This window comes from Salvelinus namaycush, unplaced genomic scaffold (genome assembly GCF_016432855.1).
Source record: "Salvelinus namaycush isolate Seneca unplaced genomic scaffold, SaNama_1.0 Scaffold466, whole genome shotgun sequence".
NCBI lineage: Eukaryota > Metazoa > Chordata > Actinopteri > Salmoniformes > Salmonidae > Salvelinus > Salvelinus namaycush.
Genome location: NW_024061160.1, coordinates 145,764 through 168,453, shown reverse-complemented (window position 1 = coordinate 168,453; position 22,690 = coordinate 145,764). Strand labels below are relative to the sequence as shown.

The 22,690-nt window shown below is 40.7% G+C and overlaps 1 protein-coding gene across 1 annotated transcript in view; it reads left to right on the top strand.

Moving 5' to 3' along the window:
* The first annotated feature begins 2,321 nt into the window (after positions 1-2,321).
* Positions 2,322-22,690, top strand: part of LOC120041431 (toll-like receptor 2) — a 36,517-nt gene continuing 16,148 nt past the window's right edge. The window contains exons 1-2 of the mRNA XM_038986382.1: positions 2,322-2,404; positions 12,960-13,263. Coding sequence (XP_038842310.1) covers positions 12,961-13,263 — 303 coding nt within the window. The 5' untranslated portion in view covers positions 2,322-2,404; position 12,960. The remainder of the gene's footprint in view (positions 2,405-12,959; positions 13,264-22,690) is intronic.

Sequence of the window (22,690 nt, the reverse complement as noted above, 5' to 3'; positions counted from 1 at the left end):
TGGTTTCCACCAGATGGTATTTTATTGAGCCTGTTGGTTTCCACCAGAAGGTATTTTATTGAGCCTGTTGGTTTCCACCAGAAGGTATTTTATTGAGCCTGTTGGTTTCCACCAGAAGGTATTTTATTGAGCCTGTTGGTTTCCACCAGAAGGTATTTTATTGAGCCTGTTGGTTTCCACCAGAAGGTATTTTATTGAGCCTGTTGGTTTTCACCAGAAGGTATTTTATTGAGCCTGTTGCTTTCCACCAGAAGGTATTTTATTGAGCCTGTTGGTTTCCACCAGAAGGTATTATATTGAGCCTGTTGGTTTTCACCAGAAGGTATTTTATTGAGCCTGTTGCTTTCCACCAGATGGTATTTTATTGAGCCTGTTGGTTTCCACCAGAAGGTATTTTATTGAGCCTGTTGGTTTCCACCAGAAGGTATTTTATTGAGCCTGTTGGTTTCCACCAGAAGGTATTTTATTGAGCCTGTTGGTTTCCACCAGATGGTATTTTATTGAGCCTGTTGGTTTCCACCAGAAGGTATTTTATTGAGCCTGTTGGTTTCCACCAGAAGGTATTATATTGAGCCTGTTGGTTTCCACCAGAAGGTATTTTATTGAGCCTGTTGGTTTCCACCAGATGGTATTTTATTGAGCCTGTTGGTTTCCACCAGAAGGTATTTTATTGAGCCTGTTGGTTTCCACCAGATGGTATTTTATTGAGCCTGTTGGTTTCCACCAGAAGGTATTTTATTGAGCCTGTTGCTTTCCACCAGAAGGTATTATATTGAGCCTGTTGGTTTCCACCAGATGGTATTTTATTGAGCCTGTTGGTTTCCACCAGATGGTATTTTATTGAGCCTGTTGGTTTCCACCAGAAGGTATTTTATTGAGCCTGTTGGTTTCCACCAGAAGGTATTTTATTGAGCCTGTTGGTTTCCACCAGAAGGTATTTTATTGAGCCTGTTGGTTTCCACCAGAAGGTATTTTATTGAGCCTGTTGCTTTCCACCAGAAGGTATTATATTGAGCCTGTTGGTTTCCACCAGATGGTATTTTATTGAGCCTGTTGGTTTCCACCAGAAGGTATTTTATTGAGCCTGTTGGTTTCCACCAGAAGGTATTTTATTGAGCCTGTTGGTTTCCACCAGAAGGTATTTTATTGAGCCTGTTGGTTTCCACCAGAAGGTATTTTATTGAGCCTGTTGGTTTCCACCAGAAGGTATTTTATTGAGCCTGTTGGTTTCCACCAGAAGGTATTTTATTGAGCCTGTTGGTTTCCACCAGATGGTATTTTATTGAGCCTGTTGGTTTCACCAGAAGGTATTTTATTGAGCCTGTTGTTTTCCACCAGAAGGTATTTTATTGAGCCTGTTGGTTTCCACCAGAAGGTATTTTATTGAGCCTGTTGGTTTCCACCAGAAGGTATTTTATTGAGCCTGTTGTTTTCCACCAGAAGGTATTTTATTGAGCCTGTTGGTTTCCACCAGGTCTTTATTTCCAGAGTTGATGTCCCCCCCCCCCCCCCCCCCTTGCCCGCATAGCCTGCTGGGTAACGTAGTCTAATGTTATTAACACATAACAACACATTACCCAGAAACACCTGCAAGTCGTTGGATGAGTGTAGGCCTACATTATGTTCGAAACCCTCAGTGCATATCTTTACTATTCCTTCTGGGTTGAAGCATTTAGGTACAAGTTCCCCGTTTCAAGTTCCCCAAACATGTAACTCCCCGTGTGCAAACACGATAAGGAGCAAAACCCACACACATATATTTGTGTGTGTGTTTGTGTGTAAGGTTCCTTTTCCCAACCAATCAGAGTACACTAAACAGGTAGGACACAAGGATCTAGACTTAAAGGGGAAATGTGTGTGTGTGTGTGTGTGTGTGTGTGTGTGTGTGTGTGTGTGTGTGTGTGTGTGTGTGTGTGTGTGTGTGTGTGTGTGTGTGTGTGTGTGTGTGTGTGTGTGTGTGTGTGTGTGTGTGTGTGTGTGTGTGTGTGTGTGGTGACAGCAGGTTTGTTAGAGATGTAGTCTCATGATTAATCTCAGGATCTGGGATTTCATCCAAAATCTAGTGACTTCTGCTTTCACACACACACACACACACACACACACACACACACACACACACACACACACACACACACACACACACACACACACACACACACACACACACACACACACACACACACACACACACACACACACACACACACACACACACACACACATTCTGTCACACACCAGTAGAGCAGTAGGAAGTGATACTTTTTGCATAAGTGGTTTTACATAAACACACACAGTCCCCTGCCCATAAGCATCCTGTCTATCTCTATGTTTATTTGTTAATCTCCTGGTTTCTCTACAACAGGTCTCATCGCAGAGCACCTTGAACAGAACACAGAGAGTCAAGGTAAAGTCATCCATCTAATTGTGTCTAGTTTCGCACCTCTACTGTCTTGTTTTTGAAAACATCTAAAACCACAACATTTCTTCAGAAGAACAAATGTGACCGACCACCTCGATTCGGTCTAATGTAGTAAAAATGTGAAATTGTGATACTTAAAGATAGAAAATTGTATATGATCCACTGCAGTTGAGGAACAATGGGAAAGTGATTCTACTTTGAAAGTTGATAAACTTGTAACAAAGATTTCAAGACTAAGAGTGGAGAAAGTAGTAGCCTACAATAAGGAAAAACTCCAGGTAAAAATACACTTTATCTGGTCTTTGGCCTATATCCTAATCTGACTTTGGTAAAAATACACTTTATCTGGTCTTTGGCCTATATCCTAATCTGACTTTGGTAAAAATACACTTTATCTGGTCTTTGGCCTATATCCTAATCTGACTTTGGTAAAAATACACTTTATCTGGTCTTTGGCCTATATCATAATCTGACATTGGTAAAAATACACTTTATCTGGTCTTTGGCCTATATCCTAATCTGACTTTGGTAAAAAATACACTTTATCTGGTCTTTGGCCTTTATCCTAATCTGACTTTGGTAAAAATACACTTTATCTGGTCTTTGGCCTATATCCTAATCTGACTTTGGTAAAAATACACTTTATCTGGTCTTTGGCCTATATCCTAATCTGACTTTGGTAAAAATACACTTTATCTGGTCTTTGGCCTATATCCTAATCTGACTTTGGTAAAAATACACTTTATCTAGTCTTTGGCCTATATCCTAATCTGACATTGGTAAAAACACACCTTTATCTGGTCTTTGGCCTATATCCTAATCTGACTTTGGTAAAAATACACCTTTATCTAGTCTTTGGCCTATATCCTAATCTGACATTGGTAAAAATACACCTTTATCTAGTCTTTGGCCTATATCCTAATCTGACATTGGTAAAAATACACCTTTATCTGGTCTTTGGCCTATATCCTAATCTGACTTTGGTAAAAATACACCTTTATCTAGTCTTTGGCCTATATCCTAATCTGACATTGGTAAAAATACACTTTATCTGGTCTTTGGCCTATATCCTAATCTGACTTTGGTAAAAATACACTTTATCTGGTCTTTGGCCTTTATCCTAATCTGACTTTGGTAAAAATACACTTTATCTAGTCTTTGGCCTATATCCTAATCTGACATTGGTAAAAATACACCTTTATCTGGTCTTTGGCCTATATCCTAATCTGACTTTGGTAAAAATACACCTTTATCTAGTCTTTGGCCTATATCCTAATCTGACATTGGTAAAAATACACCTTTATCTAGTCTTTGGCCTATATCCTAATCTGACTTTGGTGCAGGTCATGTCGTTCTTCACATTACCGTCTCTGGTAAACTATATCCAATAACATCTAAGTTGATTTGTCACATGAACAGGATATAGAAGGTGTAAACGGTACAGGGAAATGGTTACTTGCATATTTGCATTGTAGCAATATAAAATATAGAAAGTGCCCGGATAAAAATATTTGATAAATATTTGATAATTAGTAGATGATGCTTACCCAGACACACTTCTCTAAATTGATGGGTCATGTGAAATACATTCTATAACCACCCCTCAGCTACATCTATCTAAGTGGATGGGTCACTATTGTCTAGACATGTTCATTAAATACAATAGATGGCTGTAATCACTCCCAGGCACACCTGGCTAACTTGATGGGTCATATAATCATCTGGCAAAGTGGAGTCTTTTGTTTAGACATGTAGCTAACTAGCTAAACAATTAACCATAATTCCAACCCATACAGTACAAACTAATTTTCATCGCTAGCCCGACAGCACGCACAAAATGCTGTAGTATGAATCTGCAGGAAGCTAGAGCTAACCAACTATGTTCAATGTTAGCTAGCTAGCTAACATTAGGCTATAACTAGCAATGCAAATGGCTGTCTGAGATACAAATAACATTACCACACAGATCATACACGTAACGTTAGCTAGTGAGCCAGCAAGCTAACATTTGCTAGCTAGCTAACAGTACGCTTTAACTTGCAACGAAAACATTTGAACCGTATAATATCTGAAAACGTAGCTAGACTTTTTAATCCGTATACGTGGATGAACGCGTCGCGACAGACTGGAATCCCTTTAACTAAGTAAGATGTCCTGCGTTGTGTCCGATTTGGGTTCGTAGCTACAGCTCGTTTGACCCGTTGTGTCAACTCACTCCGGTTCACACGGGGATCGTGTGCAGAAAGTGGGTCCGTCACAACTTCTTCCAAACTGATTTTTAGTCGATAGAAACTGTTAAATTCAATGTTGTTGAGAACGGTAGCAACACTTTCTGCAGTTCTCCATGGATACAACGTTATATATTTCATATCTGCGTCAGCAAGGATGATCTACACATACTGAGCAGCTCATGTTATAGACAGAAGCATGCTACGTGGCAGACCAATCCCAACTCATCTCTCGGCATGTTCAGCCCATCCATTATCTCAGCCAATCATGGCTAGCGGGAAGGTTCCTGGCTTTTTCCGTGGCTAAATCAACTAGGATCGTTATTTAACAATTGTGTTTGTATTAACAGATGACATATAAGGTACATGAACGTTCCAGAAGGCATTTAAGCCCAAAAACGCATTTCAATACAAATTTTTAATTTTACGTTCAAATGCCTCTCCTGTGAAGTAGTTACATGCGACATACACCTAGCTTCCTGAAACGGGTCACACGTTATTTGGATAGTCCATCTATGATCTACAGATGGTCATACTATCAACAAACTCTGTTGATAAGCAACTGCTTGCTAAGGTTAAGGTTAGGGTTGGGTTAAGGGTTAAGTTAAGGGTTAGGATAAGGGTTAAGGTTAAGGTTAGGGCTGGGTTAAGGGTTAAGGGTTAAGGTTAAGGTTAAGGTTAGGGCTAGAGGTAGTAGATAGTTGAAATGTCACTGATAGTCTGTAGAGCATCTACAGATGGACTAGGGTTAAGGTTAGGATACTGATAGTCTGTAGAGCATCTACAGATGGACTAGGGTTAGGGTTAGGATACTGATAGTCTGTAGAGCATCTACAGATGGACTAGGGTTAGGGTTAGGATACTGATAGTCTGTAGAGCATCTACAGATGGACTAGGGTTAGGGTTAGGATACTGATAGTCTGTAGAGCATCTACAGATGGACTAGGGTTAGGGTTAGGATACTGATAGTCTGTAGAGCATCTACAGATGGACTAGGGTTAGGGTTAGGATACTGATAGTCTGTAGAGCATCTACAGATGGACTATCCAAATAAAGTGTTACCGAACTAATGTTTTGGATTGAAAAGCTGTTTACGCATCTTAACCACACTGCTTCCTCAGATGTACACAAATCTATTTTCTGTTCAAAACTATATTATCTGTTTTAACTATGTGTGTTGTTACGTAACCAACCAACCAACAATCGTCGCTCAACAGAAAAGGGAACTAACAAAATGAGCCACTGACAACCAGAACAAAACAGGTGGGTTTTTTAAAAAATGGGTTCAGAAAGTGGGTGACTACTTACTGGGTACTGGCTGGGTACCCTCGATTAGGGTCTTAAACACCCCCCATGAACAGCCGCTAAATTTGCCCGATAACAAACTAAAAGAAAACCCAACTTAGATTAGGAAGTGAAAATAAATGTTGAGCAACCCAAATAGGGAGGACACAAAATAAAAGGATTTGTACTGACAAACTTAAAGAGGGATGGCTAACCAGCTCTTTCAACATCTATCATTCAAACTGGAGCATCGGCCTTGCAGCTCTTGAAGGGGAACCGCACTGCTGATTTGGCCTCGTCTTTTTGTCTTCCTCCTCGAGAAATGCTGGCGGCCATGACAGAAGCCAAACGGGAGTCGGCTTGGGGGTGTGGTTTGATGGAGGGTGTTTTCTTGGGTGTGTCCTTGCCACCACCAAGACACGCCCATCTGTCAGAGCCTTGCCTGCAACTGTTTCCTCCCACAAATCACAACAAACAAACCTCCTGCAGGTTGAGTTCAATAACTACAGACAGAGGTAGGATGAGATGCCGGAGGAAGTGTTTAATTGGTCAGTAGCCTTCAGAGTCCTATGAGAAGAATGCAATTGCTGAATTTATGTAGATATTCTTAACTAAGTGTTTTGATAACTTTCACATGTATTAACATGTCAGAGTGGTCATACCTTCCTGTCTGGTGGTAACGGGGTTACCATAGTAACATGTCAGAGTGGTCATACCTTCCTGTCTGGTGGTAACGGGGCTACCATGGTAACATGTCAGAGTGGTCATACCTTCCTGTCTGGTGGTAATGGGGCTACCATGGTAACATGTCAGAGTGGTCATACCTTCCTGTCTGGTGGTAACGGGGCTACCATGGTAACATGCCAGAGTGGTCATACCTTCCTGTCTGGTGGTAATGGGGCTACCATGGTAACATGCCAGAGTGGTCATACCTTCCTGTCTGGTGGTAACGGGGCTACCATGGTAACATGTCAGAGTGGTCATACCTTCCTGTCTGGTGGTAATGGGGCTACCATGGTAACATGTCAGAGTGGTCATACCTTCCTGTCTGGTGGTAACAGGGCTACCATGGTAACATGTCAGAGTGGTCATACCTTCCTGTCTGGTGGTAACGGGGCTACCATGGTAACATGTCAGAGTGGTCATACCTTCCTGTCTGGTAGTAATGGGGCTACCATGGTAACATGTCAGAGTGGTCATACCTTCCTGTCTGGTGGTAACGGGGCTACCATGGTAACATGCCAGAGTGGTCATACCTTCCTGTCTGGTGGTAATGGGGCTACCATGGTAACATGCCAGAGTGGTCATACCTTCCTGTCTGGTGGTAATGGGGCTACCATGGTAACATTTCAGAGTGGTCATACCTTCCTGTCTGCTGGTAATGGGGCTACCATGGTAACATGTCAGAGTGGTCATACCTTCCTGTCTGGTTGTAACGGGGTTACCATGGTAACATGTCAGAGTGGTCATACCTTCCTGTCTGGTGGTAATGGGGCTACCATGGTAACATGTCAGAGTGGTCATACCTTCCTGTCTGGTGGTAATGGGGCTACCATGGTAACATGTCAGAGTGGTCATACCTTCCTATCTGCTGGTAATGGGGCTACCATAGTAACATGTCAGAGTGGTCATACCTTCCTGTCTGGTGGTAACGGGGCTACCATGGTAACATGTCAGAGTGGTCATACCTTCCTGTCTGGTGGTAACGGGGCTACCATGGTAACATGTCAGAGTGGTCATACCTTCCTGTCTGGTGGTAATGGGGCTACCATGGTAACATGTCAGAGTGGTCATACCTTCCTGTCTGGTGGTAATGGGGCTACCATGGTAACATGTCAGAGTGGTCATACCTTCCTGTCTGGTGGTAATGGGGCTACCATGGTAACATGTCAGAGTGGTCATACCTTCCTGTCTGGTGGTAATGGGGCTACCATGGTAACATGTCAGAGTGGTCATACCTTCCTGTCTGGTGGTAATGGGGCTACCATGGTAACATGTCAGAGTGGTCATACCTTCCTGTCTGGTGGTAATGGGGCTACCATGGTAACATGTCAGAGTGGTCATACCTTCCTGTCTGGTGGTAATGGGGCTACCATGGTAACATGTCAGAGTGGTCATACCTTCCTGTCTGGTGGTAATGGGGCTACCGTGGTACTTTTATAACAAAAAAACGCCATTTGGGTTGGGAGTTATGTTCAGAAAACTACAGCCTCGTTCCAGTCCTGAAAGGCAGAAGAAAATTTCCAAACGTATCAGATTCAAAAATATTACAAAAAATATTTATAATCATGCAATCACAAGTGAAATATACCAAAACACAGCTTAGCTTGTTGTTAATCCACCTATCGTGTCAGATTTTGAAAATATACTTTACAGCGAAAGAAATTCAAGCTTTTGTGAGTGTAGCAATCAATGCTACAACAGCTAGCCCCAAATTAGCATGGTCACGAAAGTATGAAAAGCAATAAAATTAATCGCTTACCTTTGATAATCTTCGGATGTTTCCACTCACGTGACTCCCAGTTACACAAGAAATGTTCTTTTTGTTCGATAAATATTACTTTTATCACAAAAAAACGGCATTTGGGTTGCACGTTATGCTGAGAAAACTACAGCCTCGTTCCGGTCCTGAAAGGAAGATGAAAATTCCCAAACGTATCAGATTAAAAAATATTACTAAAAATATTTATAATATATAACAACTAAACGTGACTACGTGGTGCACAAACACAAAATAATATCCCACAAACTCAGGTGGGAAAAATAGCTACTTAAATATGATCCCCAATTAGAGACAACGATTACCAGCTGCCTCTAATTGGGAATCGTACCAAACACCAACATAGAAAAATTTAACTAGAACCCCACATAGCATCTAGATAACCCCCCAGTCACACCCTGACCTGAAACACCATAGAGAATCAAGGCTCTCTATGGTCAGGGCGTGACACTATCTTACCCGTATACATGGATGGATGCTTCTCCCTCTTGGTCACGAATGCCACGGTTGCCCTTAGTTTGAAGATGTAATCCGGAGACAGGTGTGTTCTCCATCTCCTTAGTTATCAGACTCTAATTCCACTGATTTCAAAACTCAGTCCTCCAGAAAGCAACACTGATGCAGTTCTACTACGTGATATATTCTACTATGTGATATATTCTACTACGTGATATATTCTACTACGTGATATATTCTACTACGTGGTATATTCTTCTACGTGATATATTCTACTACGTGATATATTCTACTACGTGGTATATTCTACTACGTGATATATTCTACTACGTGGTATATTCTACTACGTGGTATATTCTACTACGTGATATATTCTACTACGTGGTATATTCTACTACGTGATATATTCTACTACGTGATATATTCTACTACGTGGTATATTCTACTACGTGATATATTCTACTACGTGATATATTCTACTACGTGATATATTCTACTACGTGATATATTCTACTACGTGGTATATTCTACTACGTGATATATTCTACTAAGTGATATATTCTACTACGTGGTATATTCTACTACGTGATATATTCTACTACGTGGTATATTCTACTACGTGATATATTCTACTACTTGATATATTCTACTACGTGATATATTCTACTACGTGATATATTCTACTACGTGGTATATTCTACTACGTGATATATTCTACTACGTGATATATTCTACTACGTGATATATTCTACTAAGTGATATATTCTACTACGTGATATATTCTACTACGTGGTATATTCTACTACGTGATATATTCTACTACGTGATATATTCTATTCCGTGGTATATTCTACTACGTGATATATTCTACTACGTGGTATATTCTACTACGTGATATATTCTACTACGTGGTATATTCTACTACGTGATATATTCTACTACGTGATATATTCTATTCCGTGGTATATTCTACTACGTGATATATTCTACTACGTGGTATATTCTACTACGTGATATATTCTACTACGTGGTATATTCTACTACGTGGTATATTCTACTACGTGATATATTCTACTACGTGGTATATTCTACTACGTGGTATATTCTACTACGTGGTATATTCTACTACGTGATATATTCTACTACGTGATATATTCTACTCCGTGATATATTCTACTACGTGATATATTCTACTACGTGATATATTCTACTCCGTGGTATATTCTACTACGTGATATATTCTACTACGTGATATATTCTACTACGTGGTATATTCTACTACGTGATATATTCTACTACGTGGTATATTCTACTACGTGATATATTCTACTACGTGATATATTCTACTACGTGGTATATTCCACTACGTGATATATTCTACTACGTGATATATTCTACTACGTGATATATTCTACTACGTGATATATTCTACTACGTGGTATATTCTACTACGTGGTATATTCTACTACGTGATATATTCTACTACGTGATATATTCTACTACGTGATATATTCTACTACGTGATATATTCTACTACGTGATATATTCTACTACGTGGTATATTCTACTACGTGGTATATTCTACTACGTGGTATATTCTACTACGTGGTATATTCTACTACGTGATATATTCTACTACGTGATATATTCTACTACGTGATATATTCTACTACGTGATATATTCTACTACGTGATATATTCTACTAAGTGATATATTCTACTACGTGGTATATTCTACTAGAAATATATTCTACTACGTGATATATTCTACTAAGTTATATATTCTACTACGTGGTATATTCTACTACGTGATATATTCTACTACGTGATATATTCTACTACGTGATATATTCTACTACGTGATATATTCTACTACGTGGTATATTCTACTACGTGATATATTCTACTACGTGATATATTCTACTACGTGATATATTCTACTACGTGATATATTCTACTACGTGATATATTCTACTACGTGATATATTCTACTAAGTGATATATTCTACTACGTGATATATTCTACTACGTGGTATATTCTACTACGTGATATATTCTACTACGTGATATATTCTACTACGTGGTATATTCTACTAGAAATATATTCTACTACGTGATATATTCTACTAAGTTATATATTCTACTACGTGGTATATTCTACTACGTGATATATTCTACTACGTGATATATTCTACTACGTGATATATTCTACTACGTGATATATTCTACTACGTGGTATATTCTACTACGTGATATATTCTACTACGTGATATATTCTACTACGTGATATATTCTACTACGTGGTATATTCTACTACGTGATATATTCTACTACGTGATATATTCTACTACGTGATATATTCTACTACGTGATATATTCTACTACGTGATATATTCTACTAAGTGATATATTCTACTACGTGGTATATTCTACTAGAAATATATTCTACTACGTGATATATTCTACTACGTGATATATTCTACTACGTGGTATATTCTACTACGTGGTATATTCTACTACGTGGTATATTCTACTACGTGGTATATTCTACTACGTGGTATATTCTACTACGTGATATATTCTACTACGTGATATATTCTACTACGTGATATATTCTACTACGTGGTATATTCTACTACGTGGTATATTCTACTACGTGGTATATTCTACTACGTGATATATTCTACTACGTGATATATTCTATTCCGTGGTATATTCTACTACGTGATATATTCTACTACGTGGTATATTCTACTAAGTGATATATTCTACTACGTGATATATTCTATTCCGTGGTATATTCTACTACGTGATATATTCTACTACGTGGTATATTCTACTACGTGATATATTCTACTAAGTGATATATTCTACTACGTGATATATTCTACTACGTGGTATATTCTACTACGTGATATATTCTACTACGTGGTATATTCTACTACGTGGTATATTCTACTACGTGATATATTCTACTACGTGATATATTCTACTACGTGGTATATTCTACTACGTGGTATATTCTACTACGTGATATATTCTACTACGTGATATATTCTACTACGTGATATATTCTACTACGTGATATATTCTACTACGTGATATATTCTACTACGTGGTATATTCTACTACGTGATATATTCTACTACGTGGTATATTCTACTACGTGGTATATTCTACTACGTGGTATATTCTACTCCGTGGTATATTCTACTACGTGATATATTCTACTACGTGGTATATTCTACTACGTGGTATATTCTACTCCGTGGTATATTCTACTACGTGGTATATTCTACTACGTGATATATTCTACTAAGTGGTATCTTTCAAAAACGCTGCGTTCGACAGGATTATCGACACATACTGACCAGCTCATATGATAGACAGAAGCAATGCTATATGGCAGACCAATCCGAACTCATTTTCTTGGCATGTCCAGCCCACTCATTACCTCAGCCAATCATGGCTAGAGGGAAGGTTGCTTTTCTTTCTCTGTGGCTAAACCAACTGGGCTCATAATTTAACAATTGTATTCGTATTTACAGATGGCATACACGTTTGTTATTAAGACACATGAAAGTTTGCATGTTCCAGAAGACATTTCTGCCAAAAAAACACACATTTTGATTTAAAAAATGTGTGTTGAAATGTTGAAATGTCTCTCCTGTCGAAGACGTGACACGCGACGTACGCCTAGTTTCCTGAAACAAGTCACATATGTGCACACGCAACTCAGGTCTGAATTGTCCTATAGTCCCTGGTCAAAAGTAGTGCACTATGTCTGTCTATGGAATATGGTGTCATTTGGGACGAACTCTGAATGACTTCAGCTGTTAATTAACACTTTAAAATGTCTAAAACGATCAGGTTTCAGATGGTTTGATTTCATTTGATTGAGGTCACTAACACTTATGAGTATAGATCCTCATCCACATAGTTGGTAATGTCAGAGTGAAAGTACAGACATCTTCTACCTTACACAATCTCTTTTTCTTCATTTTTCTCTTTCAGTCTCTCTCTAATTTGTCTCTCTCTTCCTGTCTTTTTCTCTCTATCCTTTCTTTTTCAGAATGGGGTCTCTGGTCGTGCTGGTCCTCCTCTTCTTCTCTCAGGGTCAAAGTTCAACCCCAGAGGTCGAGAAGAGGTCAACGTGTGATCAATGTGACGAGCGTCTCTTCTGCAACTGCTCCTCCCGGAACTACCGACACGTTCCCACGGTAACCGTCACCGAGGTCGTAAACCTCGACCTCTCCTTCAACGACATCACCACGGTTGCTGAGGACGATCTGAGAGAGTACACGTGGTTACGAACCCTTGATCTCCGTAGCAACAGGATCCAGAGTATCCACGAATGGGCCTTCCACCTTCTGCAGGTAAGCCATAGAGTTATATAGAGGGAACACCTTCTGCATGTAACCCATAGAGTTATATAGAGGGTATTTCTCCTGCATGTACCCATAGAGTTATATAGAGGGTATTTCTCCTGCATGTACCCATAGAGTTATATAGAGGGTATTTCTCCTGCATGTACCCATAGAGTTATATAGAGGGTACTCCTCCTGCAGGTAACCCATAGAGTTATATAAAGGGTACTCCTCCTGCAGGTAAAACATAGAGTTATATAGAGGGAACATCGAGTTATTTGTTTATTTGGATCCCCATTAACTTTTGCAGAAGCGGCAGGTACTCTTCCTGGGGTTCCACAAAAAACACAAAACATGACAATGAACAAAACACTGGTACACTAAAATACAAGGAAGGCAATGTGTGTGTCAGAGTGTGTCTGTGTGGTGTGTTTGTGTGTGTCACAATCCCTGCTGTTCCATGAGTTGTTTTTTAAATTTGTTTTTTTAAATGTGATTTTGTTGTTGGCTTGAGTAACTTGAGATGGAAGGGAGTTCCATGCAATCATGGCTCTGTATAAAACTGTGCATTGCCATGAATTTGTTTTGGACTGTGAAGAGACCCCTGGTGACATGTCTTGTGGGGTATGTATGGGGTATCTGAAGAGACCCCTGGTGGCATGTCTTGTGAGGTATGTATGGGGTGTCTGAAGAGACCCCTGGTGGCATGTCTTGTGGGGTATGTATGGGGTGTCTGAAGAGACCCCTGGTGACATGTCTAGTGGGGTATGTATGGGTGTCTGAAGAGACCCCTGGTGGCATGTCTTGTGGGGTATGTATGGGGTGTCTGAAGAGACCCCTGGTGACATGTCTTGTGGGGTATGTATGGGGTGTCTGAAGAGACCCCTGGTGACATGTCTTGTGGGGTATGTATGGGGTGTCTGAAGAGACCCCTGGTGACATGTCTTGTGGGGTATGTATGGGGTGTCTGAAGAGACCCCTGGTGACATGTCTTGTGGGGTATGTATGGGTGTCTGAAGAGACCCCTGGTGACATGTCTTGTGGGGTATGTATGGGGTGTCTGAAGAGACCCCTGGTGACATGTCTTGTGAGGTATGTATGGGGTGTCTGAAGAGACCCCTGGTGACATGTCTTGTGAGGTATGTATGGGGTGTCTGAAGAGACCCCTGGTGACATGTCTTGTGAGGTATGTATGGGGTGTCTGAAGAGACCCCTGGTGACATGTCTTGTGGGGTATGTATGGGGTGTCTGAAGAGACCCCTGGTGACATGTCTTGTGGGGTATGTATGGGGTGTCTGAAGAGACCCCTGGTGACATGTCTAGTGGGGTATGTATGGGGTGTCTGAAGAGACCCCTGGTGACATGTCTTGTGGGGTATGTATGGAGTGTCTGAAGAGACCCCTGGTGACATGTCTTGTGAGGTATGTATGGGGTGTCTGAAGAGACCCCTGGTGACATGTCTTGTGGGGTATGTATGGGGTGTCTGAAGAGACCCCTGGTGACATGTCTTGTGGGGTATGTATGGGGTGTATGAAGAGACCCCTGGTGACATGTCTTGTGGTGTATGTCGGTGTCTGAGCTGAATGTTATTTGATTATGCAGACAATATGGAATTTTTGTCACAGTAATTTTCTCATAAAAACTAGAAGAGAAACAGTTAATCTCTCTTCAACCCTCAACCAGGAAAGACCGGCATGTTGTTGATGTTAGTTCTGTATGTGCCGTTAAACTTCTTACGGCTGCAATCCCGTTAACGGGATCGACTTGACAACAGCCAGTGAAAGTGCAGGGCGCCAAATTCAAACAACAGAAATCTCATAATTAAAATTCCTCAAACATACAAGTATTATACACCATTTTAAAGATAAACTTGTTGTTCATCCCACCACAGTGTCCGATTTCAAAAAGGCTTTACAACGAAAGCATACCATGCGATTATGTTAGGTCAGCGCCAAGTCACAGAAAACCACAACCATTTTTCCAGCCAAAGAGAGGAGTCACAAAAAGCAGAAATAGAGAGAAAATTAATCACTAACCTTTGATGATCTTCATCAGATGGCACTCGTAGGACTTCATGTTAAACAATGCATGTAAGTTTTGTTCGATAAGGTTCATATTTATATCCAAAAATCCCAGTTTACATTGGCGCGTTATGGTCAGAAATGCATTGTCTCAAACAAACATCCGGTGATTTTGCAGAGAGCCACATCAATTTACAGAAATACTCATCATAAATGTTGATGAAAATACAAGTTTTATGCATGGAATTAAAGATATACTTCTCCTTAATGCAACCGCCGTGTCAGATTTCAAAAAAGCTTTACGGAAAAAGCACACCATGCAATAATCTGAGTACAGCGCTCAGACACCAAAACAAGCCATACAGATACCCGCCATGTTGTGGAGTCAACAGAAGTACGAAATAGCATTATAAATATTCACTTACCTTTGATGATCTTCATCAGAATGCACTCCCAGGAATCCCAGTTCCACAATAAATGTTTGTTTTGTTCGATAAAGTCCATCATTTATGTCCAAATACCTCCTTTTTGTTCGCGCTTTTAGTTCACAAATCCAAATTCATGAGGCGCAGGCACTTAGTCCAGACGGAAAGTCTAAAAAGTTCTATTACAGTTCGTAGAAACATGTCAAACGATGTATAGAATCAATCTTTAGGATGTTTTTATCATAAATCTTCAATAATATTCCAACCGGACAATTCCTTTGTCTTTGGAAATGAAAAGGAACAGAGCTCGCTCTCACGGCCGTGCACGAGACTTAGCTCATGGCATTCTGCCAGAACCCTTAGTCAAACAGCTCTTATTCGCTCCTCCTTCACAGTAGAAGCCTGAAACAAGGTTCTAAAGACTGTTGACATCTAGTGGCAGCCATAGGAAGTGCAATATGACCCCATTTCCACTGTATCTTGGATAGGAAAAGAGTTGAAACACTACAAACCTCAGATTTCCCACTTCCTGGTTGGATTTTTTTCTCAGGTTTTTGCCTGCCATATGAGTTCTGTTATACTCACAGACATCACAAACATCACAGACCATTCAATGTTACTCCTAGGAGTTTAGCTTCCTCAACTTGCTCAATGGTCACAACCTTCACGTACAACTCCATTTGAGGTTAAGGTCTTAAATAATGTTTTTAACCAAATACCATACTTTTAGTTTTAGCTGTATTTTAAGACCAGTTTATTATCGATCACCAGTTCTGATACTGACTGTAACTCCTTATTTAGAATTTCAGTAAGCTCACTGGCTTTGGGAGCTGACATGTAAAGTGGAGAATCATCCACATACATAGTAATTTTAGCTTTGTTTAAGACCAGTGGGAAATCATCTGAAAATATAGAGAAGAGTAACGGCCCAAGGCAACTGCCCTGAGGAACACCACACTGTACATATCTGATGTTAGACAATCTTCCACCGAAGAACACTCTCTGGGTTCTATTGGTTAAGTAACTCTCCAATCATGTGATGGCAGGTGATGTGAAGCCATAGCAAATGAATGTTTTCAATAAGAATTTATGATCGATAACATCAAAGGCTGCACTGAAATTTAACAATACAACTCCAACTATCATCTTATCCATTTCTTTTAAACATTCATCAGTCATCGGAGTCAGTGCAGTACAAGTTGAGTGCCCTTCTCTATATGCATACTGAAAGTCAGTATTTAAAAAGTAGCATTTGTATTTGTTGAAACACAATTCTCTCCGTGAGTTGACTAAGAACAGGTAGCAAACGGATTGGTTGGCTGATAGTGCCAGAAAAGGGTGCTTTAGGTAGTGGAATTTCTTTAGCTGCCTTACTGTGGACACACCCTCCTTTAGGCTTTCGTTAAGGATCTGACAAATAGGGGTGCCAATACAGTCTGCTACCATTCTCTATAGTGTCCCATCTAGGTTGTCTATACCTGGTGGTAATACAGTCTGCTACCATTATCAATAGTTTACCATCAATGTTGTCTATACCTGGTGGTAATACAGTCTGCTACCATTATCAATAGTTTACCATCTAGGTTGTCTATACCTGGTGGTAATACAGTCTGCTAACATTCTCTATAGTTCACCATCTAGGTTGTCTATACCTGGTGGTAATACAGTCTGCTAACATTATCAATAGTTTCCCATCTAGGTTGTCTATACCTGGTGGTAATACAGTCTGCTAACATTATCAATAGTTTCCCATCTAGGTTGTCTATACCTGGTGGTAATACAGTCTGCTACCATTCTCAATAGTTTACCATCTAGGTTGTCTATACCTGGTGGTAATACAGTCTGCTACCATTCTCAATAGTTTACCATCTAGGTTGTCTATACCTGGTGGTAATACAGTCTGCTACCATTCTCAATAGTTTACCATCTAGGTTGTCTATACCTGGTGGTAATACAGTCTGCTACCATTCTCTATAGTGTCCCATCTAGGTTGTCTATACCTGGTGGCTCATCATTATTGATAGATAACAATAGTTTCCCACCTCTCCAACACTAGTTGACCAAATTCAAAACAGAAATGCTTCTCTTTCATTATAAGATTTTTTTATTTAATTTTATTACATTTGGCATAAATAATTGGAAACTACTTCCAGTGCTGCATCAGGGTTCATTTCCTGATACACATCAAACCAACAGAGAAAATATGTTGTACGACCTCTTATGAGTTACTTTAGACCCAACCTGAGGCACTTTGGGTTTCCTTGTTATTTCCCCATTGTTATGGTCACTACAGCCAATGGGAATTGATAAAGCTTCGGAGCAAAGCTCTGTAACGTGATGACGATGTGATCAATACAAGTGGACGTCACAGATCCAACACTATTGGATGTGATCAATACAAGTGGACGTCACAGATCCAACACTATTGGATGTGATCAATACAAGTGGACGTCACAGATCCAACACTATTGGATGTGATCAATACAAGTGGACGTCACAGATCCAACACTATTGGATGTGATCAATACAAGTGGACGTCACAGATCCAACACTATTGGATGTGATCAATACAAGTGGACGTCACAGATCCAACACTATTGGATGTGATCAATACAAGTGGACGTCACAGATCCAACACTATTGGATGTGATCAATACAAGTGGACGTCACAGATCCAACACTATTGGATGTGATCAATACAAGTGGACGTCACAGATCCAACACTATTGGATGTGATCAATACAAGTGGACGTCACAGATCCAACACTATTGGTGTCCACTCTAGTTGGTTGAGTGATAACCTGGGTCATGTTACAGCCATTGGTCACAGATAGAAGGTTCCTCATGAGAGGACAACCAGTTGCTAACCAGTCAATGTTCAGGTCACCCAGATAATCAATCAATCAAATTGTATTTGTCACATGCTTCGTTAACAACAGGTGTAGACTAACAGTGAAATGATTACTTACGGATCCCTTCCCAACAACGCAGAGAGAAAGATAATAGATACATTATAGAAAAGTAAAACACTTAATAATAAAAGTATTTATAAATACACAATGAGTAATGATAATCTGGCTGTATACACAGAGTACCAAGTAATAACTTGGCTGTATACACTGGGTACCAGGTAATAACTTGGCTGTATACACTGGGTACCAGGTAATAACTTGGCTGTATACACTGGGTACCAGGTAATAACTTGGCTGTATACACTGGGTACCAGGTAATAACTTGGCTGTATACACTGGGTACCAGGTGATAACTTGGCTGTATACACTGGGTACCAGGTAATAACTTGGCTGTATACACTGGGTACCAGGTAATAACTTGGCTGTATACACTGGGTACCAGGTAATAACTTGGCTGTATACACTGGGTACCAGGTGATAACTTGGTTATATACAGTACACAGGGTACCAGTAACAACTTGATGTGTAGGGGTACGAGGTAGTTGAGGTAGATACAGTGCCTTCGGAAAGTATTCAGACCCCTTTACTTTTTCCACATTTTACGTTACAGCCAGCATTTCTGCAGCATTGAAGGTCCCCAAGAACACAGTGGCCTCCATCATTCTTAAATGGAACAAGTTTGGAACCACCAAGACTCTTCCTAGAGCTGGCCGCCGGGCAAAACTAAGCAATCGGGGGGGAAGGGCCTTGGTCAGGGAGGTAACCAAGAACCAGATGGTCACTTTGACAGAGCTCCAGAGTTCCTCTGTGGAGATGGGAGAACCTTCCAGAAGGACAAGCATCTCTGCAGTACTCCACCAATCAGGCCTTCATGGTAGAGTGGCCAGACGGAAGCCACTCCTCAGTAAAAGGCACATGACAGCCCGCTTGGAGTTTGCCAAAATGCACCTAAAGAATTTCAGACCATGAGAAACAAGATTCTCTGATCTGATGAAGTCAAGATTGAACTCTTTGGCCTGAATTACAAGCGTCACATCTGGAGGAAACCTGCCACCATCCCTACGGTGAAGCATGGTGGTGGCAGCATCATGTTGTGGGGATGTTTTTCAGCGGCAGGGACTGGGAGACTAGTCAGTATCAAGGCAAAGATTAACAGAGCAAAGTACAGAGAGATCCTTGATGTAAACCTGCTCCAGAGCGCACAGGACCTGACTGGGGCGAAGGTTCACATTCAAACAGGACAACGACCCTAAACACAGAGCCAAGACAACGCAGGAGTGGCTTCGGTACAAAATATTCTGCAAAAATGTCTAAAAACCTGTTTTTGCTTTGTCATTATGGGGTATTGTGTGTAGATTGATGTGGGGGAAAAAAACGTTTTAATACATTTTAGAATAAGGCTTGTCGTGGTAATTTTCTGTATTACTAAAAGAGGAGAGTTTACAAACCACACACAAGTCAGAGTTATATTTTAAAGTCCATCTTTAATTATATGAGCTTCACCATAGCCCTTTTGACTCTCAGATCAATTCAGTGTCTATAAATTAATTCTCTGAGAGTGCTTACAAAAGAATACTTAGTATCTTTTATAGCCAAGATACACCCTTCTCAACTCACATGATGAACCACAGCTCTCAGAAGCTTCACAAAGGGCCTTTTACTTGAGAGAGGAGTATCCCATAGCCAGATAGCATTAGCTATAAATTATCATTCAGTTTGCTCTCTAAGACGAGGTTCTAATCTCGTTCTTGGTACTTCATAGTACCAAAACATTACCTCATCCAATGGCATAAATCAATTGTCAATTCTAGATACCCCCATCTCAAATACACCCCCTCCTGGACAAGCTCACGGAGGGGAGTGAGCCTCTAGGTCATATACTATGAAAGATAAGTGCAACATCAGAGGGGACATACAATGGTTCCAGACACTGCCATACTCCTCCCCCCAATGGGAAAAGGAGGGAGTGTCACCATCGTCTTGATATGAGAGATTGGACCAAGGCTCAGCATGATATGAATACATCTTCTTTTTTATTATACGAAGACGTAACACGAAACACTTATACAAACTAACAAAAGCTACAAACGCAAGTGCACACACAAACTACTTACGTTCAACATAGACTAGACATAGAAAATGACCCACAACAGCTAAAGCCTATGGCTGCCTTAAATATGGCTCCCAATCAGAGACAACAGTAACCAGCTGTCTCTAACTGAGACCCAATTCAGGCAACCATAGACTTTCCTAGACACCTACACTGAACATTAAACCATCTATTCTACTAAACCCCCTAAACCAAACACCCTAGACAATACAAAAAACACATACTTCACCATGTCACACCCTGACCTAACTAAAATAATAATGAAAACAAAGAGAACTAAGGCCAGGGTGTGACAGGGAGTGACTGGCGTACAGACATGGTGGAGCCCTTCACATGGTTTAACAGATACATTCACATATGAAGACAATGTTCAAGCCTGACTTCTCCCTCTCTGATATTCTGCATATTACCAGACATGTAAAAGACAAACCTGACCTCTCCCTCTCTGATATTCTGCATATTACCAGACATGTTAAAGACAAGCCTGACCTCTCCCTTTCTGATATTCTGCCTATTACCAGACATGTAAAAGACAAGCCTGACCTCTCCCTCTCTGATATTCTGCATATTACCAGACATGTTAAAGACAAGCCTGACCTCTCCCTTTCTGATATTCTGCCTATTACCAGACATGTAAAAGACAAGCCTGACCTCTCCCCTCTCTGGGCCACAAGTGACTTTTCCCTAGAGAAGAAAGGAAAAATGCAACTGCCGACAGTATAGTCCAAAAAGAGACATTCTAACTGACAAGTATCTCACATAAGCATATTATGTAAATAAAACATCTTATTTATCTATGTTACCTAACTAATTCTGATTCAGCTACGACAGGCTGTAACGTAACAAAATGTGGAAAAAGTCAAGGGGTCTGAATACTTTCCAAAGGCACTGTATGTACAAACAGGTAGGGTTAAAGTGACTAGGCAACAGGAAAGATAATTAACAGTAGGAGTGTGTGATGAGTCAAAAGAGTTAGTGCAGAAAGGGTGAATGCAGATAGTCCGGGTAGCTATTGGTTAACTATTTAACTAGGTATTTATCAGTCTTATGTCTTGGGGGTAGAAGCTGTTCAGGGTCCTGCTGGTTCCAGACTTGGTGCATCGGTACCGCTGGCTGTGCACAGAGGACAGTCTATGACTAGGGTGGCTGGAGTCTTTGACAATTTTTAGGGCCTTCCTCTGACACCGCCCAGTATAGAAGTCTTGGATGCCAGGGAGCTCAGGCCCAGTATTGGTGTACTGGGCCATACGCACTACCCTCTGTAGCACCTTGCGGTCAGATGCCAAGCAGTTGCCATACCAAGCAGGGAGGTAGCCAGATGTTTTCAGTGGTGCAGCAGTAGAATCTTTTGAGAATCTGAGGGCCAAATCTTGGAACTTGAAGCTGTCAATCTGCTCCACTACAGCCATGTTGCTGTGGATGGGGGCGTGTTCGGCCCTCTGTTTCCTGTCGTCCACGATCAGCTCCTTTGACTTGAGAGGAACCAACCTTTTTCCTCAACCAGGACTTCTCTGAAGCTGTGCGCCAGAGACAGAAAGAACCGATTCCAGCTAGGAAAGGGAGAGGTTGTTGTTGTCCTGGCACCACCCTTAGTTGTGTTATGTTGGGCTGAAGCTACTGATCCTGAAGCTTGGCTCTCTCATTCCTCCCAGGCTTTTGGGAGGGAGGCTGGACAATGAGCCTGTCGTAGCAGATGTAAGCAATGTTCCCATGCTCTCTGGCAGCTTTCCTAGCTGGGATAGGTTATTTCTGTCTCTGGCGCACAGCTTCAGAGAAGTCCTGGTTGAGGAAAAAGGTTGGTTCCTCTCAAGTTATTGGCTCTCTCCAGAACAGAAGAGACATTTTGTCCTTAAACCTCAAGAACTTGACCACTGTTGGCCTGTGTCTGTCACCTGGGCTGGTCACATGGTTTCCAGACCTGTGGGCGTGGCTCCAACTCAATCTTCCTATGATCCACCTGCAGCTTTT